Source organism: Camelus dromedarius, chromosome 7 (genome assembly GCF_036321535.1).
Source record: "Camelus dromedarius isolate mCamDro1 chromosome 7, mCamDro1.pat, whole genome shotgun sequence".
Lineage (NCBI taxonomy): Eukaryota > Metazoa > Chordata > Mammalia > Artiodactyla > Camelidae > Camelus > Camelus dromedarius.
Window position 1 is genome coordinate 5,945,659 of NC_087442.1, and position 26,922 is coordinate 5,972,580.

At 49.0% G+C, this 26,922-nt stretch overlaps 1 protein-coding gene across 2 annotated transcripts; it reads left to right on the forward strand.

Annotated features, from left to right (window-relative positions):
- Window positions 1–583: 583 nt before the first annotated feature.
- Window positions 584–26,839, forward strand: ZNF777 (zinc finger protein 777). 2 transcript variants are annotated; one of them, XM_031455591.2, is made up of 6 exons: window positions 584–679; window positions 5,434–6,294; window positions 7,318–7,444; window positions 9,478–9,591; window positions 22,033–22,284; window positions 25,479–26,839. In XM_031455591.2, exons 2-6 carry the CDS (start codon window positions 5,449–5,451, stop codon window positions 26,633–26,635), a joined length of 2,496 nt encoding a protein of 831 aa, XP_031311451.1. In that variant the 5' UTR covers window positions 584–679; window positions 5,434–5,448; the 3' UTR covers window positions 26,636–26,839. The 2 variants fall into 2 exon arrangements, with proteins under 2 accessions (XP_031311451.1, XP_031311450.2); XM_031455590.2 differs by lacking the exon at window positions 584–679 and adding an exon at window positions 1,306–1,437.
- Window positions 26,840–26,922: the final 83 nt, after the last annotated feature.

Below are 26,922 nucleotides of genomic sequence, written 5' to 3' on the forward strand. Positions count from 1 at the left end.
TCTTTCTCCCCTTTAGTTAGTTGCAGTTGGGGTTTTGTCACTTGTCACCAGGAGGCCTGCCTATACTTTCTTTCTTTTTTCATTTCCAGTTCTCACCACCTTGTAGGTACTCCATAAATACGTGTGTAAGTGAACCTGTCTAGGAAAGGGAGTCGCCAACTCTAGCTCTCCCATTCTTTTTGGGATCTCTCTCTCTCTCTCACGCTTAGAAAGAGCAGTTCTCCGGGGGACCGAAAGAGCAACATAGGGTAAACAAGTCACGTCCCACTCGGCCTCAGTTTCCTCCCAAACGCCGGGTCGGCCCCCTCCAGCCCCAGCTCTCTCAGATTCTCAGCATTCTGTCCTTTCAGGTCGAAAACAACACTCGGGCGTTTCACAAAAGCACCCAACCCCCTTGCTCCCCTGGAACCCGGACTGCACAGAGCTGGTCACATGAACTCCGGGCTTTCTTTGGTGTGACGGGTTTCTTAGATCCCTTTGTGAGCGCAGGTTTTGAAAGGGAACGACCCGGGTTCTGGGTTTGAGAGGAGCGGGGAGATCCGGCGGGAGGAAGGCTGTCGGAGCCAATCAAGCCGCCTCCAGACCCCACCACGTCGCCTCGGCCGCGCGCTGTTATTCCTCCTCCGCTCTCCCGCCTCCGGGTCTCGCCCTAGGGTGCCCGGGGAGGCGAGGACCCCAGGTGAGAGGCCGGGGGCCCCGGAGGGTGGGAGGCCCGAGCGGTTTGGCCCGGGCGGCACGACGGGCTGGCCCGGGGCTCAGGGCGTGTCCGTCGCCGCCTGGCTGCTCGCTCGACACTGTTCGCTCCTACCGGCTGTAGATGGAGCTGTCTGGGTTCCTGCAGCCTCCGACGAGCCTCGGAGTGTTTCTCTTTAAACGGCCTGAGAGGGACATGCCTCCCAGGATGCAGTTTGTATCAACATGGCAGCTGCTGTGCAGCTCCCCTGCTGAAGAGGCGCCGGGACGGCAGCGCAGCTCGCAGCCGGGGCCGGGGCCGGAGCCGGGGTCGCAGCCGCGGCCGCAGAGGGGCCGCGCGCGGGCCGGGGGCTGGTGCTGAGGGCCGGGGCCCAGCTCGCGGCCGGGGCGCAGCCCGCCGGGCCGCCCGCACCGCCGCGCGCCCCGCTCCGACGCCGCCGCCGGGCTCGGCCGCTCCGTCCCCGCCCGCCCCTCGCGCCCCGAGCAGGCCGGGCCCGACGGCCGCGAGAGCCCGGGCGGGGAAGGCCGGGCCGGGCCGGAGCCGCCTGCGGAGAGGCCGGGGGCCGGCCTGCGTGGGGCCGCGCGGCCGCGGCGGCGACTCCGGCCGGGGCCGGACAGCGCAGGGCCATGGCCGAGGCGGCCCCGGCTCCGGTGAGAGCGGCCCGCGCGCGCACGGACGCGCGGACTCGGGGCCCGGGGGACGGCCTGCGCGTCCCGGGCTCGGCGGCCCGGCCTGGGGTCTCGGTAAGGGACAGAAACGCCGCGACGTGGGGGCGTGGGGCCCGGAGGGCTCGCGCGCCCCTGCACGGGAGGGGGGGCTGCGGGCGGGGGAGCCGGGCCGGGGAGCGGGCGGCCGTCCGGGCGCGGCTGCGGGGACGCCCGGGGCCTGGCACGCACGCGGGCCCGGAGGCGGGCGCCCGGGCGGCGCGCCTCGCTCCCTGCGGAGCTGGCGCTGCGTCCGTCGGGGTTGCCGCCGCACGTTTTCCGCAGAGCTCGGCCCCGCCGAGACTCCCGCGGCCGGAGCGCGGCGCTGACGCGGCTCTCCCCATTTCGCAGAGCGGAGACACTGAGGCCCGGACACCTGGCGGCGACCGGCCCCGCCTGCCCCAAGGTCACGTAGCGAGTCATCCGTGGCACGGTGCCCGCGTCTCCAGAAATGCCTGCCCCCGGGCCGCGGGCCTGGACGGGGAGGGGGCGGCCTTGGCGGCGGCCTCCCCCGGGGCGGGGGCCGGGGCCGGCGCGCGGGGGACGCTGCCCGTCGGGGCGGAGATGGGGTGACAGCCGGGTGGGAGGCCGGGCAGCGCCCAGCCGAGCGTCTTGGCCGTGGGGAGCAGGTGACCCTCGGGCTCAGGCGCCTTGGCCTCCAGCCTCTGCGTCGGGGGAGGGGGGACTGCCGAACACTGGGTGTCTGGACGGATGGGATCTGGGGAGCGAGCTACTAAGGGCTTGGGGGCAGATGAGTCTCTTCAGACGCATCTTCAGAGAGAATGGGCCATTCTTAAAAACCAGTCTTAAAATCTCCCCGCAGACCTGCTCTTTGAGATGCAGTAGCCGTGCTGGGAGGAGGATTGCTGCATGGCAGGCAGTGCCTCTGAGCCTCAGTTTCCTGTTGTGTACAGGAAGGGGTCGGCATACATGGCTCTCTAAAGAGCTTCTCAGTTCGTAAAATAGTAATAATGATGATGATGATAAATAACTTTTGGAAAAATAAAATAAGACGATTTTTAAATGCTTAGGTCTCCAGGGCCCTTGGATGGTATATAATTCTGGGTGAACCCCACTGGGTCAGTACAAGAAAATGGCACAGCTTGCTTTATCAGTCAGATAGGTATGATTATTAATTTTTCTGCTAATATAGCATGAGTGCTAGGGACCCCCTTCGCTTAGGATACATGTTATAGGGAGAGTGGGTTAAATCCTGTGAAATATGGATTAATGGAAGAATTATCTCGCTGCCTCCAACAGTTTGAGAATGCAAGCTTATTAATCTTACATCTTATATTTACAGCTCCATCTCTCTCTTTGGCCATTTCTTTCTGCTCGGGGTAAAATCAAGCCACAGGTTTACTGGGACTAACGAAATTACGGCAAGGGGCTTTTATTTGGGAGTGGTGGAGGGGATGTGCTCCTGGGCCCCCTCATCCCTCTCCAGTCCTCCAAATCCGGAAATGGATAGAGACAGTCTAATAATAGAAAGCAGAGAACTGGTATTTTCCTTTGAGCTCTGATGAGACTAGTTAGTAAAGATGTCTTGCTCTAATGGCTTTATTTACTGTCCTGAAGCTTTTCTTCATTGTTTCGGTTAAACCTCCATTACTCAGGGAGACTAACTTGGCCCCTGGGGATTTTTCCCTTCTTCCTACTAGTTATAGGCAAATACCCTAATCCCCCTCTGAGGACAGGGGCATAAAGGTGCCTATTGTGTTGCCTGATGCTCACTCGTAACTTTCTCTGTGTCTGAGGCTCCTATCCCAGAGGGACCGCCAGTCTTGCCCTCACCTGTAAAGAGTTGAGAGGTGGCTTAGTTGTTGACGGGCCTTCAGGTTCAGGGGTCTACAAAGCCCTTGAGAGTGTTTGCAGAATTTTGTGTATGTGCCCATGTGTGTTTTTTGAAGGGGAGAATCCATAGTTTTCATTAGCTTCTCAAAGGAGCCCCTGACCCCAGCATTAACTGGAAATGTCTATGGGCAGGGTCTTCACACAGGTCTTTGTTTAATCTCCAAGCTTTCACATTTTAGAGGTAAAAAGAATCAGAACATATACTGACCCACCGTCTCAGTTGACAGGTGAGGCCTGGAGGGGACCTGCCGGGCAGGCTGAAGCCCAGGCTCTGGATCCAGACCGCTGTGTGACCTTGGGCTGGTCACTTAGCCTCTCCAAGCCTCATCGCCTTCCTTTGTTAAGTGTAGAGAAGTATCTTCGTAGTCCCTGTTTCATAGGGCTTTGTGAAAATTAAAGGAGATAACCCTTAAAACACTTAACACAGTTCAAGGCACATAATAAGCACCAAATAATTGTTAGCTATCACATGACTAGTTAACCCTCACATCTGGTTAGCTGCAGAGCTGTTGCGTCATATTACCTCTATAACCTTTTGCCTGAAGAAGGTCTTATACCTTTAATCCTTGGCTTAAAAGTGTGATGCTGTCTCAGCTAAGCCACCCATGAGTGAATGAATAAACAAATAAAAGAAAGCAAGCAGTGGAAGGTATACATAGGTTTAGATGAGTCTTTGATAAATGAACTAAAGGAACTTCATTATTTATGCTAATGATTTTTTCGTAACCCAATCATTTATTCATTCAGTAGACACTTGTCAAGCACAGACTATATTTCAGACTGGACACCAAGGATATGCTAATTTTCAAAGAAAAGGGGAATTTCAGTTACTTTAAAGATAAATTATATATGGCACACAGTAATTGGCCATTCAACAGATTTGTTGAAGGAAGATTATGAGGAAAGGGACAAATATTGATATAGAAGGACTTCTGTTCAGTTCCAATAAACATAGCAGTTGTCTGAATAGATAAATACAGAGCTGGTCACTCAGAAGACGCTGGCTTCACCAAGCGTTCTCTCAACATGGACGAGGCAAGGTGGGGACCAGGGAGAGTATGAACAATTGAAATCCCCAAAGAAATCAGTCTTTATTGTGGTTCTAGTCCCCACCAGTCTTGACATGGGTCACAGAACTGGCTGACTTCAGCTCCGCTTCCAGTCCTTCTGGACCTCATTTCCTCTCATTCCCCACCTCACGACATGGAGACGACCCCTGATGGCCAGGGTACACCTACCAGATGGACCATCTGCTTGAGGACCTTGGCTCCTGCAGGAGAGTCTGCCCACTCCTGTCTCAGCGTCTCTCTTCTCTCTCCGCATATCGCAGGAGCCAGTGCGGGATGCCCAGAAGCCCATTCAGCCTCTCCGGCAGGGGCTGAGTCCATAGAACATGTCTCAAAGGCAAACCTATGCTGTATCAACTCTTTGAGAAATGTTATTGATAAGTCAGCTATTCAGCTTGTATCCAAGCGTCTGGAAAACTTAAGATAATTGTGTGTCCTCGCTGTGGGACAAAGTGAGGGAAAGACCATGGGGTCCATGACTGCCTTTAATTACAAGTAGAGGCAGTGGGGCTGGATGTCAAGTTCACCTTCGTGGTAAGTCCATTAACAGAACACCCCACCTTGCTGGCAGTCTTAGGATAGCAACAGTATTGGCATTGGAAAATTCTGCTCTATTGTTTTTCAAAGTTTTCTTTTATTTAATGCTCAGTGCTCGAAGAACTCAGCAAAGTAGCAGATGTGTCAGGTATCATTACCCTCACTGGACGGATGAGGACCCTGAGAACAGAGAAGTTGAATAACTGGGCCAGGGCAACCCAGGCAGCATTGGTGTAGACAGGACTGAGAGCCAAGTGTTCGAATTCAAAGCCAGTATCCTTTCTCTTCTCCCACACCACTACTCATGAGATGACACCTGTGAAATGTACCCTGTGGAAAGGAGATGGCTTAAAAAAGCAGAAGGTGGCGTTACCACCTTTTATTTGTTGTTAACAATAGTTTTACGTTGAATGTGTAGATCCATGCCAGGGTCTGAAGAGATTCAGGTCTGTGGAACACATCTCATTGCTACAAAAGCTGAATCCCTTTTAATGTAGGTGCTTATCTTTGGAATTTATTTGCCAGCTGGAGACTCTGGTCTTCAATCCTGTCCTTTTCTTTCTTTCCTGGAACACAGGTCCAGCAGCTGGACATGGAGACCCAGCGCTCATCACCTCTGTCATTCCCCAGTGTCCTGCAAGAAGAAACCCCACGTCAGGCCCCGGCCGGACTCCCTCAAGAAACTCTGTTCCAACCCCACGTTCTCCCCCCGAGAGAAATTCCTTCTTTGACTCCTGCTGTTCCCCGGCAAGGCTCCCTACCCCAGACTCCCAGTGTTCCCAAGCAAGAGACTTCTGGCCGAATGCCGCCTGTTCTCCAGAAGGGACCCTCACTCCTGTATCCGGCCGCTTCTGAGCAAGAGACTCATCTCCAGGGCCCCCTTACTTCCCAGGAAGAGACCCCGTACCCCGCCCCAGCTGCTGCTGAACAAGAGATCTCGCTTCTCTCCCACTCCAGCCACCATCAAGAAGCCCGACTCCACTCCCCTGAAGTTCCTGAGAAAGACCCCCTGACCCTTTCCCCTACAGCTCCCGAGACCGACATGGACTCCCTGCTCCAGAGCCCTGTTTCCCAAAAGGACGCCCCCTTCCAGATGTCTTCTGCGGCCCAGAAGGACACACCACTCCCGACGGCGGAGATCACCCGCTTGGCCGTGTGGGCTGCCGTCCAAGCGGTGGAGAGGAAACTGGAGGCCCAAGCCATGCGGCTCCTGACCCTGGAGGGCCGGACGGGGACAAATGAGAAGAAGATAGCCGACTGCGAGAAGACGGCCGTGGAGTTCGCAAACCACCTGGAGAGCAAATGGGTGGTGCTGGGCACCCTGCTGCAGGAGTACGGGCTGCTGCAGAGGCGGCTGGAGAACATGGAGAACCTGCTGAAGAACAGGAACTTCTGGATCCTACGGCTGCCCCCGGGCAGCAACGGAGAAGTCCCCAAGGTAACCTTATCCCAGCCGGGGCTTCCCGATGCGAGCCCAGAGCGGGAATGTATTTTAGGAATTTAATAGAAAAGAAAGGAAAAGCTGTGCTTGAGAAAGAAAACAACATGATGTTACCTAGTCACCCACTTCACATCCCCAGGAACAGGGCGCACTGAGACCGAACGATTCCTCCTGTTGGTAAAAGCATAAGTTGTAGATCAGAGAGACGTCCTGGTGATCAGGAGCTGTCCGTTGAGAGGGACGTTCAGTCCATGATGTCTGAGGATGGAAGGCAAACTGGAGGCCCAGCGGTTGAGCTGTGGACGAGTATGAGTCAGTGGTTCCCCATAAGGGTGGGGGAGACCTCGGTGAGATGTTACAGGGCTCTGTCCTGCTCAGCATTTTTATCAGTTGTCTTATAAATCCTGTTAATGCCTGTAAAAGTGTGATTTCCAGAAATATCCTAAAAAAACTAGAGAACACTTAGGTTTTAATATTATTTCCCAGAGGAAAGAACTTGAATATGGACTGGTTTTCTTTCTGTTTTGTGATCCTGTCCTTTTCCACAGCCTCATGTGATGTAAACACGTGGACATACTCTCTAGGCTAGCACTTTTCAGATTTTATTGTGTATGTACACGAGTCACCTGGGGCTCTTACTAAATGCCAAATCTGAATTAGTGGGTCCAGGTGGAACCTGAGAGTGTGCATTTCTAGCAAGTTCCTTGGGGGTGCCACTGCTGCTGGTCTGCAGACCACACTTTACAGCAGCAAGGATTGTCCTGTTCGAGAGAAAAAGGACCAGACAAGACGGGACTCTTAGCTGTAGGGCCAGGTTAGTGGCTGAAGCCTCCTGATTTCTAGAGAGGTCCTTAGTGAAAACCCAGAACTGAGCTCTGGGCCTTTCCCGCTCCAGTCCTAAGAAGAGGTGTTTGAGCCGGGCCCAGGGGGCCGGGGCCATCCACGGCCATCGGATCTGGCAGCTGGGGGCCTGTGATGGCCCTCTAGTTGGTCCGAGCTGAGCGTGTTGTGTGGTTTCAGGTCCCTGTCACATTCGATGACGTCGCTGTGCACTTCTCGGAGCAGGAGTGGGGCAACCTGTCTGAGTGGCAGAAGGAGCTGTACAAGAACGTGATGCGGGGCAACTACGAGTCTCTGGTCTCCATGGGTAAGGAGAGGGCCTTGCTCGCGGCGGCTTCCTGGGCGCTAGCTTGGGGTCTGTTCAGAACCTTCAGGAGCTCTGAACTCCCCCAAACAATTTTAGAGAACACAGCAATTTAGAACAAACACCCTCGTAAACCCCCACACCAGGGCAGCGCAGATCAGCACGGCTGGTAAACAGAGTCGACACTCTGCAGAGAAGCCCCTGGGGCCAGGGGATAGACTTAGACATCAGTGGTCTCACCTTTATATTATTTTCCTTGTGGCCCGTATATATATGTAAATATAAAATATACGCATATATATATGTTAGTTTGTACAGCAAACTATTATTAAGCAGAAAGTAAGGTGCTTTATGGGAATCACGTTTAATCCTCAGACCTTTCCCAAGGGGGAGCTAGGACAGGTGTTGGCACTCCTGGTCCACCGTCCAGGTGGCCGAACACCTCCCGGACTGAGGGCTCATGTCCCCCAGGTTCTCGTCCCCACTGTGCAGAGATGAGGTGTGACCTGGGGATTCGATGCCTGTCCTAGGTCCACACCAGGAAGTCATAATTTCACTGACATCTCTCTTCCCCAAAGCCTGTGGATTCTTGTTGTCTTCATTAATAAGTGTATTTGAGGGTGAAAAGTTGGGAAAATGTGCTTTAATTTCATATGTATCCCTTTCTCTGATATGGGGAACTCTGTAGGCACAAAAAAAGTTAGAAAAACATTAAATGTGCTGTTGCAGAGAAACTTAGATTCTTGCTGCAATTGTTCATTTTATACATATATACCTCTCCGCAGGATGACTTTTTAAGTTAATTGTTTTCTTTTTAAAGTATACACATAAATACATACATTGTGAAAATTCAACAGTTTAGATTTGCATAACTATCCCCCTGGCAGTATTACCCAGCAAAGTAACCACCATAAACCCGTGGGCATATATTATCATTTTTGTGCACATGCGGTTTGTGGTTTGCACAGATGGGGTCGTTCACTTCTTTCACCTAGTGGCAGTGAGGGACGGCTTTCTGTGTCGGCATACGCAGGCCCGCCTGAGGGACAGGGCCGTGCTCCTGAGGCGCTGTCAGGCTGCGACACCGAACACCTGATGAGCAGCCTCTTCAGGCAGCCTGACCGCGTCCTCTCGCTGCTGCAGGATTGCCATCAGCATCTCTCTGTGTCTGTGCACTTACGGGAGTGGTTCAGTAGGGTGGGTTCCCGGAGGCAGGCTTGCGGAGGAAAGAGGGTCCACAGGTACAGTGTTGTGGCCTTGGCCCCGGGCCCTCCCGAGGGCAGCGTGTGTTTATGGAACAGGGTGAGTCAGTGCCCTTCTCCACCCCCTGACCCGACTGTAAAGGTTTGTCTTTTCTAGTGGGTGAAAAATGACACCTCATTATTGTCGTGTGTATTTCTTTGATGATGAGTGAACTTGTGCATCTTTTTATATTTTATTTGGCCATTTACATAGGTTCTATGAATCATCCATTCATATCTTTGATTTTGTATTTTTTTACTGACTGTAAAGGCTCTTTATATATTTAATTATGGACATCAACTCTTTGCCTTGTATATTACAAATGTGTGTATGTGTCATACTATGTCCTCTACGTTTCTTCTTCTTTTAACCTTATTTCCCAAGAACATTACACTATTTTTTAATATAAGAGAACCTCAGTATTTTGTTTCATGGCTTCTAAATTTGCTCAGGATTAGTTTTTTAATTTATAAAGTCTCAAATATCTTCTGCCTTTGTCGTGAAGACCTGAGCAGGCATTGGCCACCTGTGAGCCATGGGAGCCACAGGTGACAGAGGGCCAGTTTCCATCAGTGGGCAGGGTCCCGCTGGTCCCGCATAGGAGGACACAGGTCACGGTTAGCACACACACTGTGGGCCCTGATAAGGGCAGGAAACTTGGCCCTTCCTTTTGCAGCATTGCAGGCCTTGGGTAGGTCAGCAGCTCCCAGGGTCACACCCACACAGGTGACACCTTTGTAGCATCCGGTGCGACCTCACCCCATAGTACATCTTCTTTTCTTTCTCCTGCCCAGACTATGCAATTTCCAAACCAGACCTCATGTCACAGATGGAGCGCGGGGAGAGGCCGGTCATGCAGGAGCAGGAGGACTCTGAGGAGGGCGAGACACCTGCAGATCCCAGTGCTGGTGAGTGGCTGCTGGGTGGCCGAGAGCTCTGCCTTCTAGACCGCCGAGCACTCAGGAGGCCCAGCGTGAGGGGCGGCAACCCACAGTAGACTCCGGAGGGGTGTATTAGAAGGCTGAGTGCAGGAAGGCGGCCTGCAGGTGCTGGGACCTGCTTGGGGCCTTCTCGATCACCAGTGGCCCTAGCAGCCCATACGTAGGAATGCCGTTGGTTCACTGTCTCGGGGAGTTTTTGACCTGGCCCAGCGTCACTTCACTCTTTGCAGGAAACAAAACTAGAACTGAAAGAAAGGCAATCATTAGTCAGGGATGCTGGTGCTCATGCAGCCTCAAGCTCCCCAGAGAAGGGCCACGCCCCTAGTCCTGCTGTGGGAGGACAGGGACAGACACAGGCGTTACCTGAAATGTCCCACAGCGTGCAGGGCAGTGTCTAGACAGGGCGGTGAGATGGGGACAGCAGAGAAGCACAAGCAGCATTGGCCGTGGACTCAGGTGCCAGCGTCAGGCTGCCTGCATTTGAATCCCGGCTTCTCTGCATCCTCGCTGTGTGGTTTTGGTTACTCGGCCTTTTGGAGGCCTGCTCTCCTCATCCTGTAAAATGACTGGAACTGACAGCTCGATCCCCGATTGCTGACTGGCAGGAAGCAGTGGCCCAGGAATCACCAGCTGCTGTCTGTCTGCGTGGGGCGCTGTCCCCCCGACTTGTAATGTGGGTGCTTTCAGGGTGCAGTTCATTTTGGCGCCCCTGCTTTGGAATTGCCTTTGAGCTTCCATCACTTTTCCTGAAGGTCTTCTGTGGAAGCAGATCCTTGTCCTTTGTAGCCAAACATCATTGGTGACCCTGTCTTTGGAAAAGGAAGATAATCTAGTGGGAGAACTTACTGACTCCGGGTCCTGTAAACCAGCTCCCGGGATGGGGTCCAGAATCATATGGAGTCATGTCGGCCTCGTGGAATGAGCCCGGAGGTGACTTGTGGAAGAGGCAGAACCTTGAGGGAAAAATAAGTCCTGGAGCGTTTCAGAGAAATCCTAAAGCATCATTACTGTCTAGAAATTAGCTGAGAGATTTAAGTGGATGGAAGAGGCTGATTCCGAATTCATTCTGGCAGAGAAAAAAGGATGGATTTAAAAGTAAATAAGCTGAGAATGCAGGTCAGGGACGAGGTGTGGCACATGGCAGAGTGGTCTCTTGTTTGGAGGAACATAAGTCTGTATGGGAGAAAGTTTGAGTGGCTGCATTGAAAAACAAGTGTCAGCAGGAACAGAGAGATTTGAGGTAGAAGAAATCAGAAAGAGGGCTTGGGAGGCAAAGAATGAGAATGGGGAGAGGTGGTTTGTGGTAGAATTCTAAAACCCACCTGATGTCCCCACGGGGCTTGTGGTCCAGGTGCTGCTCTTCTAGCATCTTCTTAGAAGCACCGGGACGGGACCACGGACCCCTTCCTCTGTCTGCTGTTCACACCCTCATCACAGGTGGGCCTCCCACGGAGTGGGGCCGGAATCGAGCAAACAACCCCAGCCGGCTGGGCCCGGGGTGGAGTTTGGTCTGGCCCGAGCACGTCCACGGCCGCAGCTCCTGTAGGCAGTGGTGGCCTCACAGAGGCTGCCTTGTGTGGCTCGAATGTGCCATTTGTCCCACTGACTGTCTCAGCCCCTTGGAGCCTGGCTGGAGGGAGGACAGGAGAGGATGTGGGGACCTCAGCCCCATAGGGCTGGCATTAAGCTCGCACCTCTGCGGGAAAGCAGAGGCCCTGGCCTCGGGGCAGCTGGGCTGTCCCGAGCGTGCAGTCATCAGATCCCCAAACACGCCAGTGGTAACTTGTCAGCTCCATGTCCTCTCCCTTAGAAGGGTAGCCACAAAGCCAGCCCTGGGCGAGACCCAAAGGTGTGACACCAAGGGGGAAACGTCCAGAAAATTGAAAATTTGTATAGTTCCTAATACATGGAACATGACAATTTTATGAACTGGCTGAGTAAATACATTCAATAGACTACTGTTTATGGTTTGGATCCCTGAGAGCCAGGAGATCAGAAGATGATTCGGATATCGACCCTGCTCTCAAAACACTCCGGCCCGGGCTCCCATTCCTGGCCCCGTGAGGCTGAAGGGAGGCTGGGGAGACCAGGTGCTATTTCCTCCTAACGTCAGCAGAGTAAACAAACCAGGAGGCGGAGCTGAAGTCCAAGCTCTCATACATTGTACATGTTTCCATGTTTTTAAAAAGCAATTTGCTGTTTTCTGGTCTTAAAATATGTTTTAAATATTTTAAATGTGCATTTACGTAAACTAATAATTTTCTTTCTGAGTCGATAGCCTAGAACAGAATCCAAAATATGGATTAAGTTGTACAAATGTTACTTTACATTATGACAGACAGTTCTACAGCCATGAAAATCAGAAGTGAAGTTTTTACATTGTATTTTCACTTGTAGCTTTATTTTTAGTTCATCCAATATTTTTTTGTCCCAAGTACCATGGTGTTGTGAGTTGTTTTTGTTTTTTCTTTTTAATGGAGGTACTGGGGAGTGAACCCAGGACCTCGTGTATGCTAAGCACCTGCTCTACTGCTGAGCTATACCAACCACTGCCTCCAGATACTGTGTCAAGAGACTGATGTGAACAAACCAAACACCCCACATATGTAAAAACACAAGTCACCAGCTGTGACAGTGCTGTGGGGACAGGCATCCGGGCCTCTGAGACACACAGTGGGGAAGACCTTACTGAGACTGGGCAATCAGCAGAGGCCTCACAGAGAAAGTGGGATTTTTCATGGAAGGACAAGGAAGTTCAGGTTGCTCGGAGGAGCCCCCATTAGAGGGAGGAAAGACTGGAAGCTCTGAGATTCCTTTCGTAGCTCAGGTAAGAGACCTGGCGTAGCCCAGGGAGAGAAGTGGATGTATGTGAGGTCTCTTTTGGCAGGAGGCTGGGAGGGACCTGGTAGCTGGTGGATGTTCAATACGGGGGGTCCGAGGCTGACTCCCAGGGCCGTGACAGAGAGAGAGTAGGTGGAGGACAGGGGGCCCGGAATGCGTTAGGTGTGAGATCCCCATGACATGTCAAGGAGGGGGCGTTGAAAAAGCAGCCAAGCAGAGGAGCCTGGAGCTCACAAGAGATCGGAGCTAGAGACAGGCGTTTGGGCCTTGGTAGCACAGACTGGACTCGTTTTCCGGATCTAGAGGGACAAAAGGAAAGCTGCCCTTGGCAGCCCTGACTTCTAGAGTGCATCTGGGGACTTAGAAGACATTGGTCTGAGTGGGGCCTGGGCGCTGGTTTGTTGTTGTTGTTGTTGTTGTTTTTAAGCTTTTGAGATGATTCTTATGTGCAGCCAGGGTTGAAAACCACTGTTGTAGGATTTGGAAAAAGGAGGAACCAGAGGAATCAAAGGAAACAGGAGGAGTGGCCAGAAAGGTAGGAAGAGAAATGAGGATCGTGCATTGTTAGGTATTTCAGGAGAAGAGTGTTTCCAGAAGGAGGGAGTGCGGTTAACAGTGCCGAATTCCGCCGTGTGGTTTAGGAAGGCAAAGACTGGAAAGTGTCCATTGGATTTGCAGATTGGCAACATCAGTGACCTTAACAAGAGAAATGGTGGTGGTGTGGTCGGGGAGGAAGCCTGTTAGAGTCTGGTGGGGAGTGGATGGGAGGGGAGGAAGTGGGGAAGTGGAGAAGGCTGTGAGTGGGCAGGAGAAATACCGGCAGGGCGGGGTGGGCAGTCTTGTTGCTGAAGATGGGGACTGCTGCAGCCTATTTGAAATGTAGGTAGGAATGATCAGGTTGATAGGGGAAGTGAATGATACAGCCGTGGAAAATGTAAATACGATGGGCAGTCAACGGTGTTAACAAAAGACAGATAGGGAAACGACTGGATGGAAACATACCAAAATCATGTTTCTCTATGCTTTGTAGAATTTTCTGAAGTGAGCATATATTACTTCTTAATCAGTAAGAATAATTTTTTTAAAAACCAATGAAGAAAGACTCCAAGTTAAAGATGGCAGAGGAAGCATGTGTTTACTCCTACCTCCCGAAATCCTTCTAAAATAAGAGCCAAGGGACTTTTCAAAGGAATGGACAAGGAGACAAGGGCAGCTGAGTGTTGGAAGGCTGAGAGCAGATGGCTGGGTAACCACTGATTTAGAAAGCTGAATCCAAAATTGGTATTGGTGAGAGCTGAGAAGAAACCCAGTTTGCACTCCACCGCCACCCCTACCCAAGGCTCAGGAACTAGCAGTACTGGAGCTTCCGGGTAAAAGGGGGTAAAGGTGAGGCTAAAAACAGCATCAGTCAAACATCTTTTAAAGGGGCTTTTAAACACTACCATTTTCCTCTATTGCCTCCCCAACCCTGGTAGATGAAGAAGGCTTATTCTCTGGAAAGTGTGAACAAAAGGCTCTCTGAACATGGACACCAGACACACTTGAGGGTGGGGTACCATGCTGAAAACAAGGAAATAAGTGAAGCTTGACATATAGATGTTGAGATCTCCAGCCTTCTTCCCTAATCTGGCTCCCAAAATGATCCAGGGTTAAACTCTCAGGGCACGATATTGGAAGTCTTATCTGGAGACTTTTGGGACCAGCCCAAGAGACTTCCCAGTGAAATGACCTAGCCACGTCATCCTACTGGGAAACCCAAGCCCTACCTGAATGCACCAAACTTTCAATTTTCTTTTGAGTATTCCACCTTTAAGTATATAAATGGACAGCCAGGAACCATGAGACACTTGGGAAAAGCCTCTAATACACAGAGACAAGGGGGGGGAGGGGGAAGCAGAAAAAATTAAATTTCAAGGAAACAAAGACCATGCAGAGAAGGGAAAATGTATGTTTAAATACATATATATGTTTATACATTTAAAATATACATTTCCTAATATTCCTCAGAGACATAAAAGAAGTGAGTGCATCCATGACAAAAGTATAATTTTTTTTTTAAAAAAAATAGAAAGGAACTCTTGGAAATTAAAAATAATATAAATTAAAAACTCAGGAGCAGTATTAGAAAATAAAGTTGAGCCCATCCCAGAAAACAGAGCAAAAAGACAAAAAAGAAAATCTGGGAAAGAATAAGAAAATTAAAAGATGAAAGTCCAATGTCCAGATAATAGGACTATCAGGAAAAAAGAATAGTAAAAACAGGGAGGAAGGAATTAGCAATGAAAGAATTCAAGAAAAATTCCCAGCACCTAGGAAAACAGTTTTCCAGATTAAAGAGCCCACCAACCGTCCAGAGCAACAGATAAAAGCAGACCCCACCTTAGATACATCAACAAGAAATTTCAGAGCAACTGAGGACCCAGGAGATCCGACAAACTTCTGGGAGAAAGAACAGGTTCATACTAAGGAACTTGAATTAGAATGTCTGGGCTTTTCAACAGTAGTGGAAGCTACCACACAATAGAGCTATGCCTTTAAAATTCTTTAAATTTTAAAATTGTACCCTATTTTCCAATATCCTAGAATTTGATGTCTAGCCAGACCAATCTAATTAAATATTATGAGAGTGAAATCGAGACATTGAGATGTTCAAGGTCTGCCAGGGGCTCTTTCTCAAGCTGGGGCAGGTCCTTGGCCAAAGCGAGGAAGTACATCGAGAAAGAGGGGTCAGGAGCTCCAACACGAGAGAGGATCCCTGGGTTGTGGCCCAGGGGTTCCCCAAAAGACAACTGTGCATCTGGAAGCACCCAGTCCAGACTGGAGCACGTCAGAGGTTCCAGAAAAATTTTCTCCAAGTATATGAAACAGAAATAGCCATTATGTTTGGATGTTTTGAGAGGAGGGTTATAGAGCCAGGGTCAAGGAGAGTTTGGAGCTGACTTGGTAATATTAGTAAGCAAAAAAGAACTTAACTCTAGGGAAAGCAGAAAGGTTTACAGACATAGAGAAATACTTAAGAGTTTACTACATGGTTCAATTTTAAAAACATTTACGTAATCCAGTCATGTAAACACCCAATATTAATCCAGTCAGGATTACAGACTGGAAGAATCAGGGATTTGGAAGAGATGTGGGTGGATGGAGAAGAGACAGTCCTCACCTCCGGCCCTTGGAAGTCAATAGATGATGCTTAAAATGGGAAAATCAAGGAGTAGCAGTGTCATTATGTTACGCAGAGTTATGAAGGTAAATGGCAAAAGAATCAGCTAGAAGAACTGCAAGTGATTGCCTCTGGGGAGCAGAAAATAAGGGGTTGGGGGTGGAGGAGAGCTTTTTAAAAATAAGTTTTGAAGAACTCTTCAGCCCTCTTGCCTGTGTGTCTAAATAAATTTTTAAGAAGATTTTTAAAATTAATAAACCAAACTTTAAAAAATGTAACAGAAAATGTAGCCATAAGAAGGTTGGAAAGCCAGTGTCAACCATCATGTTTTTGCTTTGAGCTGGTAGAGAAAGTTAATGTGGCAACGCTGATTTTCACTTTCCAACGAAACTCTGAAGTTTCATCAACATAATTCAAAAAGAAAAAATGCAAAGAGAATGAAAGTCCCACATAATTCTCTCAAGAGTCAAAAGTTTATTCCATCCAGTTTATGTGCATATAGTAACACACACACACACACACACCCTTAATTATATAATACTTACTTTCTCATTGTCAAAATTTTTTCAAGCAATTAAGTACATTGTTTAACAATTTGCTTTTTCCAATAATATATCTTGGACATCTTTACATGCCAGAACATAGAAATCTCTTTTTTTAGATAGCAGGCTATAGTATTTTGTGTATTGATTTCATAATTTATTTAAATAAACTCCCATTGATGTACATTTAGACTGCTGACAAGTTTCAGTGCTTTAAGATTTTTTATAAATAAATCTTTGTGCACTTGTCGGAAACTTATTTAGAAGTAGTCAGAAGATACACCCATTTAAAAATTTAATGAATATTAGCAAATGCCCTTCAAAACAATTGTGCCAATTTATACACCCTCATCTGTCATGAGGCTGTTACCCCACACCCATGCCAATAGTAGGTATTATGTATCTTTTTATAATTTGCCAAAGTGATGGGTAAAAAGAATATTTTGATGTTTTCATGCAACCTTCCTAAGAGTGATGGTGACCATATTTCCTGTTTTTATTGGTCCCCAGTATGTCTTATGAAAATTATCTTTTGCCCATTGTTCTTTTGGATTATTTATCTTTTTTATTATCGGTTTATAAAAGCTTTTTAAATATTAAGGCTATTAGCTCTTATCTGTATTATATATGCAGATATGTTTCCGAATTCATGGTTTACCTTTGTATGTGTTTGTGATACAGCTGTTTTAAATTTTCATGTGTTCAAATTTATCAATTTGAAGTTTTTATGAATTCAAAATTACCAGAAGTTTTCTTTATGGTGGGTGGGTTTCATATCAAGTGTAGAAATACTGACTCGGCCTGTTTTTTTCAGGAAACATGATCACAGGCCTTGGACCTATGAGCTTCTCAAAAACCTATAAAAATATTTAAAAGCTGAAATAAAATACCTTTTGCTTCAGGAAACAAGAATTATAAAATGTAAATAATTAAATGTTTAAATGTCTACCAATATAACATTATATCAGCTTCATTAATTATTAAATTTAGTGTTCACAAACATTTAATACATTAGAAAACAATGTGTAGGGTAGATTTTTTTCCCATCTCAGAAGAGTTCTTATGAAGAACTATGATTAGAGAGTTTAAAAAAACAATCACACATTGTTTCTTATCACCAAACAGTATCAAGGCAAAGCCACAAAAATTCTTTCCAAAAAAATTTGCACCAAAAGATTATAGTTGATATGTGTTGATATAGTTGATATTCAGTATGTTTGGTGTGACTAACCAGACAGCCTCCAGAAGGACTCTCTGGAGTCCCAGAGGGTCTAGGGGTAGCCTGTCCCTTAGGTCAAAGTTGCTTAAAAAAAGAAGGGGTCAGGGGAGAGGGAAGGAGAGAGAGAAGGAAAGAAAAAGAAAGGAAGGAAGGAAGAAAAGCTGTGCTTTTTTCTAATCCTAGTGTGACTTCATTATTTATGTCTAAAGTTTAGATTCACCAGTTGTTTATTTAGAAGTGAGATATTTTTTGGGTAGTTTTGGGTTTTTTTCCTTCTACTCAGGAAACCAGTTGTCTGCACTTCATTTACCTAAACCATTGCCACTGGTTTGAAATGCTATCTTTGGTCATAAACGATATTCCCCCAATGTATGTGTCTTTGATTAGTTTTTTTAATGGGAGAACAAGTGACTGCTTATGCATGCAGTCTGATGGTCAGGACTCTCAAACGTTGTTTGGGGTGGAGAGACCTTTTTGCTGGGAAACACTGGCTTCCCTGCTGTCTAGCAAATGGTAGAGAGGCACGAAAATGTGTAAATGCTGCACATTTTGAGGGAAACAGAACTAAAAGCCATAGAGAGGAGCAGCAGAGTGCCTGGGGTTTAGGGAAGAGCACCTCCCCGTGAGCGGAGAGCGTCCTGGGACGTTTTGGGGAGTGGGGTCTGGGAGGAGGGGCAGGGATGGGGAGGCAGTGCCCTGAGGGTACAGGAGCCTGTCCAGGAGGGCACAACACAGATGGCTTCCAGGGTTCAGTTTCCAAGTCTTAGTCCATCTGTTCTCCTTCGTAAAACGCATCGGGAGGCACATGGCGCACGAGGTCCCCGCAGCTCTGTCCTCATCTCCCGCATCTCCCACTGCTGGAAAAAAGAACAGGCACCTCCCGCACATCCTGCCTCATTATGGGCTGCTTCTCTGGTGTATGAAAGGCCCTCTGGGTCACGAAACAAAGAGCCGATCCAGAATGTTGGGGGACAGGACCAGAAGGCTCTGCGGCCTGGATGGTGAAGTCTTCTGGAAGTTAGATCGTTTGCAATAGTTAGCTTTCAACAAAATTGAAAGAGAACCTAATTAAGCTGTCAGCTAATAGGTCATTAAAAACAATTTTTGATGATATGTTAACCAGACGCTTTCGCAGCGTTATAATCAGAAATTCAAAGAATGGAGAGAGGATTCCATAACAAAGCTCCCACCAGCACATCTCCACATCTATGTAAATGAGCTTTCCCAATGCTTACAGTTACAAAAGTGAAAAAGAGGAATAGATTTTATTCTGAACTCTGTCTCGTTCAAGCAAGAAGAATATTCATTCCCAGATAAGCGAGGTAATTGGGGAAAAAAGTCCCCATCCATCCTGGTAAGTGGTGCATTTCCACCAGGTTTTTTGTTTCCTATCTAGAATGAATTGTTTTTCATTCCACAATAATCATAACTAAGGGTAACTTAAGCCAGCCAAAAAAGTAACACTTAGGGCCCTGTGGTTATTAGGAGTGAAAGCAAAATTAATCTTTCAATTTACATACACATTTCTGTGGCAGAGTGGTAGATGAGGTGATTGGTAAAAGGCATCTAAGCATAAAAATAAGTTCTATTAGGGTAAAATTCTGTGGGTAAAGTGGGAATGGAAATAGAAGTTCATGGTGAAAAGGAATGATACTAAAATTTCAAGAATCAAAGAAGAACTTGTTCGTGTATTTTTTAAGTGAATAATGGTGAGTTTAAAATCACTAGGGTTCTTAGATTCCATTGGCAACATTCAATGGCGATGGAAGAGTTTATTTTAAAATACCAATATTTGCAATACTCCAGAAATTACATCTTTTGCAGTTGTTGAAGCCTTTTCTGTATTTCTTCAAAAGGGGGCCAAGGTGTACATGGTTTTAAAAAAATTATTTTAGGGAGGAGGCAAGCAAAATACCTTCAGGAGTTTCTGAAGTCAGGGAAGATGTTTTTCTGATGCCAGAGTCATAGTCGAGGATCTAGTACAGAGCCAAGAAGAAAGGGGCCCAACCTACGGAGCCAAATTCCAGGGAGAGACACAGGCAGGACAGGGCGGGGCGAAGGAAGCAAACAGAGGACGCAGGAGGGAGGAGGCAAGAGGAGGGACCCTGGGGAGGAAGGGGGGGCAGGATGATGACGTCGACTAGAGCAGGAGGAAGTCCTAGATGTAAGTGTGGATGACACTGTCTTTTTTGTGAGACAGAATAGGATGAGGACATCTTTGGAGACTCAGCTCTGAGGGAGAGTAGGCGCGGTCTACATGGAAGGCCATGGGGCATGCAGCCTGGGGACATTCGGGCTGCTTAAATGCTGTCCCCTCTCCAAGGGTTGGGAATCGATTAATTGACTGATCAGAGAGGAATTAAAGGATTGCCATGCGTCGGAAAGAACGCAGTTTTAGGCCAGATGGAATCACTTGCTAGCATGACTGGTCTGTCTGCTTTCCCGGCGACGTGGTCCACTTGAGTTTGGGTGTGAGGAGTGGACCTGGCAAAAGAACCGTGAGGAGGCTTTCAAAGGCAGGCACGGCCCCTCTGTCCACTGGGTTCCTGGTTCCTTTTTTCCACCGCACCTATCACCTTCCAACATGTCATATAATTTATTAATTATGTTTATTGCCTCATGTAAGATGTAGGAGGGTGGGAGCTCTGTCTTGTAACGGATGCGTCCCACGCCGGTAGAACACCACGTGACAATGTAGTTGATGCTCCATAAATAGCCACTGAGTAAACATTCAAAGGATAAATGATGATGTTTACGCATTATACATTTATGATTTCCTTAAAGTGATTTTCAACCTGTCAGGGGGTTAATGCTGTCACAGCTCTCCCCATAGGCAAGAAAATAAAGTTGAACCCTTACCTCACACTACACACGAGTGAAAAATCAATTTCAGGTGGAGTAAAGAGCTAAATGTAAATGATAAAAAACTGGGAATAAAACCTAGGAGACCAGAGAGGAGACCCTCTTAACTAAGACAGAAAACCCAGAAGCCATAAAAAGAAAAAAAAAAGAAAGAGGGGCATATTGACAAGATGAAAACTTTAAGAAAGTTATATGACAAAAGGTAACATGAAGTCAAAGACAAATGATAGATTTGGGGGGAATATTTGAAATGCCAGTAAGAGGAAGTGGGTTATCTTTAATACAGGAATCAAGGGACTTTTACCAATTGAGAACAGAATACGGTTCACACAGTCAACTCTAAAAGGCCAATAAATAAAAGAAATGATATTCAGACTATGCTGGTCAAGGAAGTGGAATTAAAGTTTCAGAAAGTTACCACTGTATACCCATCTGACTGAGGAAAATTTAAAAGAGCAGTGATGTCTGTTGCCGGCAGGGATGTGCGGGGAAGACTGTTCTCACGCAGGGCTGGCAGAAACGTGAACTGTCACAGCCTTGTCGAAAAGCCGCCTGATGACATCTATCAGAACTAAAAATACTTAAAATTTTTGACCCTGCGGTCCCACTCCTGGGACTCTCGTAAAAAATAAAAGCACGATTTTATGACTAAAGATACAAATAAACCAATGTTTATTGCAGTGCTGTTCATCATGGCAAAGGACTGGGAGCAAAAAATGAATGTTCTTGTCGATGAACTGGGTGAACACGTTGCTGTATTATCCTCACTGTGGAATGCATGTAGCTTTTAAAAAGAACGCATTAGCCTATAGAAATTGGTGGGAAGGCATTTCTACAAGATATTTCTCTTGAGAAAAGGAACATAGAGGACTATGTATAAGGCAGTTTTATTTTTTTTAAACCCATAATGACCAGAAAATAAAAATGTAAATGTGAACGTGCTGTGATAGCTCACTGCAGAAGCGCAGAGGAGAGGGCACGTTCAGCTACCTGACTTACCTGGGAAAGGCATATCTGTCAAGTGGGGGGTAAGGAGAAGAGGAAGCAGATTAAAAGAAAAATGTGTGCCATAACCCCATTTGTGTCAAATGATGCCTATGTGTACTAACGACATTTGAAACTAACCCACAGATCTATAGGCAAGTTTTTAAAAAATGTATCAAGACCATTTTTTTACATTAACATGTAATCGGATGCTGTATAACTAAAAACAACCCCCACAGCCCCTACTGTGCAGTATAGGTGCTTGGAAATGTGGACAAGGAGGTGGCTGGGGGCGGAGGGGGGTCTGGTCTGTGGATGTAAGACACCTGGGTTGGGAGGTGTTGGAAGGATGTGCGAGGTGAGGAGATGGTTGAGAGAGAAACGGTGGGCTTTGTCTAGCCTGACCTGGCAAAGGGAATTAGGATCTCTTTTTAAGAGAAAACCTGACGATATTATTTTAAAATTGTAGGGGGCATGGAAACAAACCAAATCTATTTTAACTTGATTCCAGTTTATATTAATGTGCAGGGCTACAAAATGTCCAGAAAAGTCTATGTCTACCCACTGCCAACTCAGGAGATTTCTTCAGGTTCTCTAAAATAAGAATTTTTGAAATGGGGTTCTGGGATGAGTATAGCTCAGTGGTGGAGCATGCACTTAGTATGAGCGAGGTCCTGGTTTCCATCCCTAGTACCTTCATTAAAAAAAAAAAAAAAGGATTTCCAAAATATGAATTCTAGGGCTGCAAAACTCTGGGCAGGTGGAATGAACATGTTCTGGATTTTCCCCCCTGCCCCCAGCACACGACGGGATCGTGATCAAGATCGAGGTGCAGACCAACGACGAGGGCTCAGAGAGTCTGGAGACGCCGGAGCCCCTGATGGGACAGGTGGAGGAGCACGGCTTCCAGGACTCGGAGCTGGGCGACCCGTGCGCAGAGCAGCCAGACCTGGACATGCAGGAGCAGGAGAACACGCTGGAGGAGTCCACGGAGGGCTCCAGCGAGTTCAGCGAGCTCAAGCAGATGCTGGTGCAGCAGAGGAGCTGCGCGGGTGAGTCGGGGCAGCTGGTGCCCTTCGGCCCGCGGTGGGGGAGGGAGCCCTGGCCGTGGGAGCGCCGTGGTCTCCTCCAGAGAGGTAGTTTGACACAGGGGCCAACAGGTGTGGCAGAACCCCATATGGCCTTAGGGACAGGTTCCCTGCCTGGGGATTTAGAATAATCCGACTCCGGGCAAGGAAAGAAGGTATTACAGCCAAAGACCAAGTCAGACAAGGACCTGAAAGGGTGGCGGAGATCATCTCTCCAGCCCCTCCCTCTACGGGCAGAGAAGGTCAGAGAAATTGCCAAGGTCACTCAATAGTGGCAACGCTGTTACATCTGTCTCCTGACATATCCCTGACCACTCCCAGGTCACACTAGACGCCTCAACTGACTTGATTTCTACCTTTGATCACATGTCTTTTCAAATGACCGAGACTGTGCAGTCTTTTTCTGGTAGAATCTAGGCACCTTGTTTGTTTAATCATAAAACCTCAGGGTCACCATTCTGCACACTCTTGCTCCTTGCAAACAGGAGGACGGTGAGGAAGTGGGCTCACAGTGGCCAGGACATCTTTTGTGGTCAGTTTTCTGATGCTGAACTGTCCTTGCAGGTCTGAGGAAAGCCCTAATTAGTCATCCTGGTGTATTTTTTAAATACACTATTAGACTTAGCTACTCTTTTATTCAAGATTTTACAACTCTGTTCATAAATGAAATGAACCTGAACTTTTCTTGAATCATCGCTAAGATTCTACTAGACTTATCAAATGGACTGGGAAGCTTTTGCTTTTTTCTATATCCTGAAAATAATGTAAAAGAGGGGAATTATGTGTGCTCCTTGAAAATTTGGTAGAACTCACTTGGGTTTTGGATTTTGTCTGGATGTTTTATTTATGTGCAAAAGAGTCACTAGCCATCATATCAATTAACATATTACTTATATTTAGAAATGTATCCACATCCATTTTATTTTGGTTTTTCAAAGTATTATTTTGGTGATTTTAAAATTTTTTTCATTTTATTCCTTTGCAATTTGCCTTTTGCACTTCAAATAATAAAAATAGCATGGACACTGGTCACGTCACAGACATGGTCAAAAGGTGGGGATCTAACTCCTTATTTTTAAATAATTGCATGACATTTGAGAAATCTTGCTAATATATCGTGTTGTTTTTCATTAGAGAATAGTGAGAGAGACAAGGCAAATTGTGAGTATCTGCTGCACTGGAGCTTCCTAACAGCAATTCCAGATCGCCCTTTGAGTGTTCTCATTAACTCCAGTAGTACCATTTAGTAATATTCTAAGGTTCTTTGTGGGATTCTGAGACTTGAATTTTAGGGCCAACATTTTCATTCTTACTTCGTTGAGGAAAGACACCTTTGAGACTCAAGGAGAGTTTAAATCTTCCAAGGCCTATATTTCCTCCTCTGCCTTTCATCAATAACCCTATTTTCAGGATAAACACCAGGGCAACGAGTTACCAGCCTCTGAAGCTGCTTCTTCCTTCCTGATCTTTTAAGCATCGTGTTCCAGGGACGTTCTGGGTCACTTCCTGCTGAGAATCCTGACGCTACTGAGGCAGTATTGTCTTATGATGAGAGTCCTGAGCTGGGACTCAGCACACCTGTGTTCTAATTTTAACACTGCCATTTACTGGGTTCAGAGGAGTAGCTGAAAGCACTATGGCCTTGCGGTCACTAACAAACTTACAAGACTGTGGCCAGGTTACGAACGCTGCCAGCTTCAGTTTCCCTGTCAGTTGAGCGGACAAACTAGCTGGTCCCTAAATTGAAAGTTGCAAAAAAGTCTGACTTTATTTACTTTATTTGGAAACAACACTTGATGCCTCCAAGCTTGGCTGCCCCATGTCTGTGAAATGGGGATAATCTTGACTCATCCTATAATGATATTGTGAATATGAGAGAAAAAAAGTCCTCATTTGTCTGCTTTTAAGAATTCCGCAAATGCAGACTAGTATTGCTCTTCTGTGTCACAGGCGGACTCAAAAATGAGTGACTCTCATGTCACACAAAGTCAGTGACTAAAGAGCTCCCCAATTAAGTGTTTAAGGAGCGCCAAGTAAGTACAAGGCATTTGAGAAAGTGCATCTGAGAAAATCCAAACAGGTGTTGGAGGCCTCTCTTTTCTCTAGGACTTAGATTCTCAAGGGGCTCTAGAACAGCTCACATCCTAGGTTCTAAAGGGCCAGGCTAGAGGGCGGAGGGCCTGGGAGGAGGAGGACATCCTCAGTTGGAGTGTTCATGGAACACTAATGTGTGGGGCACTGCACACCAGAGTTTGTGGGAAAGGGGAAACCCTCGACCCTGGCTTCAGGGCTGGTAGAGTCTGTACAGGTGAGTCATCCACCTGTGCAGGTGAGGTGCTGTGTGAGAAGGTGGGGTTCCTAAGTCCTGGGGAGGCACATCAGCTGGTGCTGTGGGCTCAGGAGGGGTTGGGGGAATGCAGTTTCGGTTGGTCAAGGAAGGTTTCAGGGAGAACATGGGACTGGAGCTGGGTGTTAATTGATGGGCAGGATTTGGAGACACAGAGGAGGGGAAATTTGCCAGAGAAGGGTCAGTAAAGGCACCTGAGGAGAAATCGCCAGGTGAGTTCAGGAAAGGAGACCAGTGAGGAGGCTGAGCAGAGTTGAGGGAGAGGAGACCACAGAGAAGAGGTTGAGAACTTGATCAGGCAGTAGAAACCCAACTCTCAAGCAGCTTAAATAAAAAAGGGGTGTTTATTGGCTTGAATAATTGGTATGTCCGCGAGTATGGCAGCCTCAGGCCCTTGGGTCCGGGTGCCTCCCAGGAGGGTTGTGTGTGCGGGTTTCCTTCTTTTCTGTTGATTCCTGCGCCCATAGCCCGGGGAGACCGGCACACGCAGTGCCAGCTTCCCAACCCCAACGAAGCCATCATCCCAGCCTCCTCCGCATAAAATTCCAAGAGAGGTCTCCGACTGGCCCACTTTAGGTCGGAGCCCATTCCTGAACCTACCCCCGGGGCCAGCCCGGGTTCCCTGGGCCAGCCTGGGTTCCCTGGGCCGCAGCGAGCGGAAAGAAGCATTTTCCCGAAAGAGGGAATTGGGGCCGACAATAAATGCACAGTGCTGGTCAGGGGGAAGCGGCGCTTAACCTAGGTGCAGGTGAGGGCCCCAGGCAGCAGCTAACGTCGTCTTTGTCTCTCTCTCTCCCTGTCCCTGGAGCAGAGGGGATCGTGATCAAAACAGAGGAGCAGGAGGACGAGGAGGAAGAAGAGGAGGAGGACGAGCTGCCGCAGCACTTGCAGTCCCTCGGGCAGCTGTCCGGGAGGTACGAGGCCAGTATGTACCAGACCCCGCTGCCAGGGGAGCTGTCCCCCGAGGGCGAGGAGAGCCCCCCGCCCCTGCAGCTGGGCAACCCGGCAGTGAAGAGGCTGGCTCCCCCGGCCCACGGGGAGCGGCACCTGGGCGAGAACCGGGGCGGGGGCAGCCAGCAGCAGCGGAACCGGCGCGGGGAGCGGCCCTTCACCTGCATGGAGTGCGGCAAGAGCTTCCGGCTGAAGATCAACCTCATCATCCACCAGCGCAACCACATCAAGGAGGGGCCCTACGAGTGCGCCGAGTGCGAGATCAGCTTCCGGCACAAGCAGCAGCTCACGCTGCACCAGCGCATCCACCGCGTCCGCGGCGGCTACGCGTCGCCCGAGCGCGGGTCCGGCTTCGCCCCCAAGCACGCGCTCAAGCCGCGCCCCAAGTCGCCCAGCTCGGGCAGTGGTGGCGGCGGCCCCAAGCCCTACAAGTGCCCCGAGTGCGACAGCAGCTTCAGCCACAAGTCGAGCCTGACCAAGCACCAGATCACGCACACGGGCGAGCGGCCCTACACGTGCCCCGAGTGCAAGAAGAGCTTCCGCCTGCACATCAGCCTGGTCATCCACCAGCGCGTGCACGCCGGCAAGCACGAGGTCTCCTTCATCTGCAGCCTGTGCGGCAAGAGCTTCAGCCGCCCGTCGCACCTGCTGCGCCACCAGCGGACTCACACGGGCGAGCGGCCCTTCAAGTGCCCCGAGTGCGAGAAGAGCTTCAGCGAGAAGTCCAAGCTCACCAACCACTGCCGCGTGCACTCGCGTGAGCGGCCGCACGCCTGCCCCGAGTGCGGCAAGAGCTTCATCCGCAAGCACCACCTGCTGGAGCATCGGCGCATCCACACGGGCGAGCGGCCCTACCACTGCGCTGAGTGCGGCAAGCGCTTCACGCAGAAGCATCACCTGCTGGAGCACCAGCGCGCGCACACGGGCGAGCGGCCCTACCCCTGCACGCACTGCGCTAAGTGCTTCCGCTACAAGCAGTCGCTCAAGTACCACCTGCGGACCCACACGGGCGAGTGAGCGCGGCCCAGCCCACCCCGGGGTGCCCCGAGCCCCCTGCTGTGAGCCCCCCCTCCCTTCATCCCTCCTCCCCAGGACACGTGGGGTAGTGAGACCGGGTCGCTGGCTGCCGTGTCCACCCGGGGCCCCAGGGAGGGGAGAGCGCGGACCTGGGGAACCCCTTCGGGCTGTTAATTTCGTTGACAATAAAATGGATGAAACCAATCAGCACGGGGGGAGTGATTTGGCTGCCGGCCACTCGGAGGAGCGGGGCAGGGCCACTTAGTTGGGGATAGAACTTTATAATT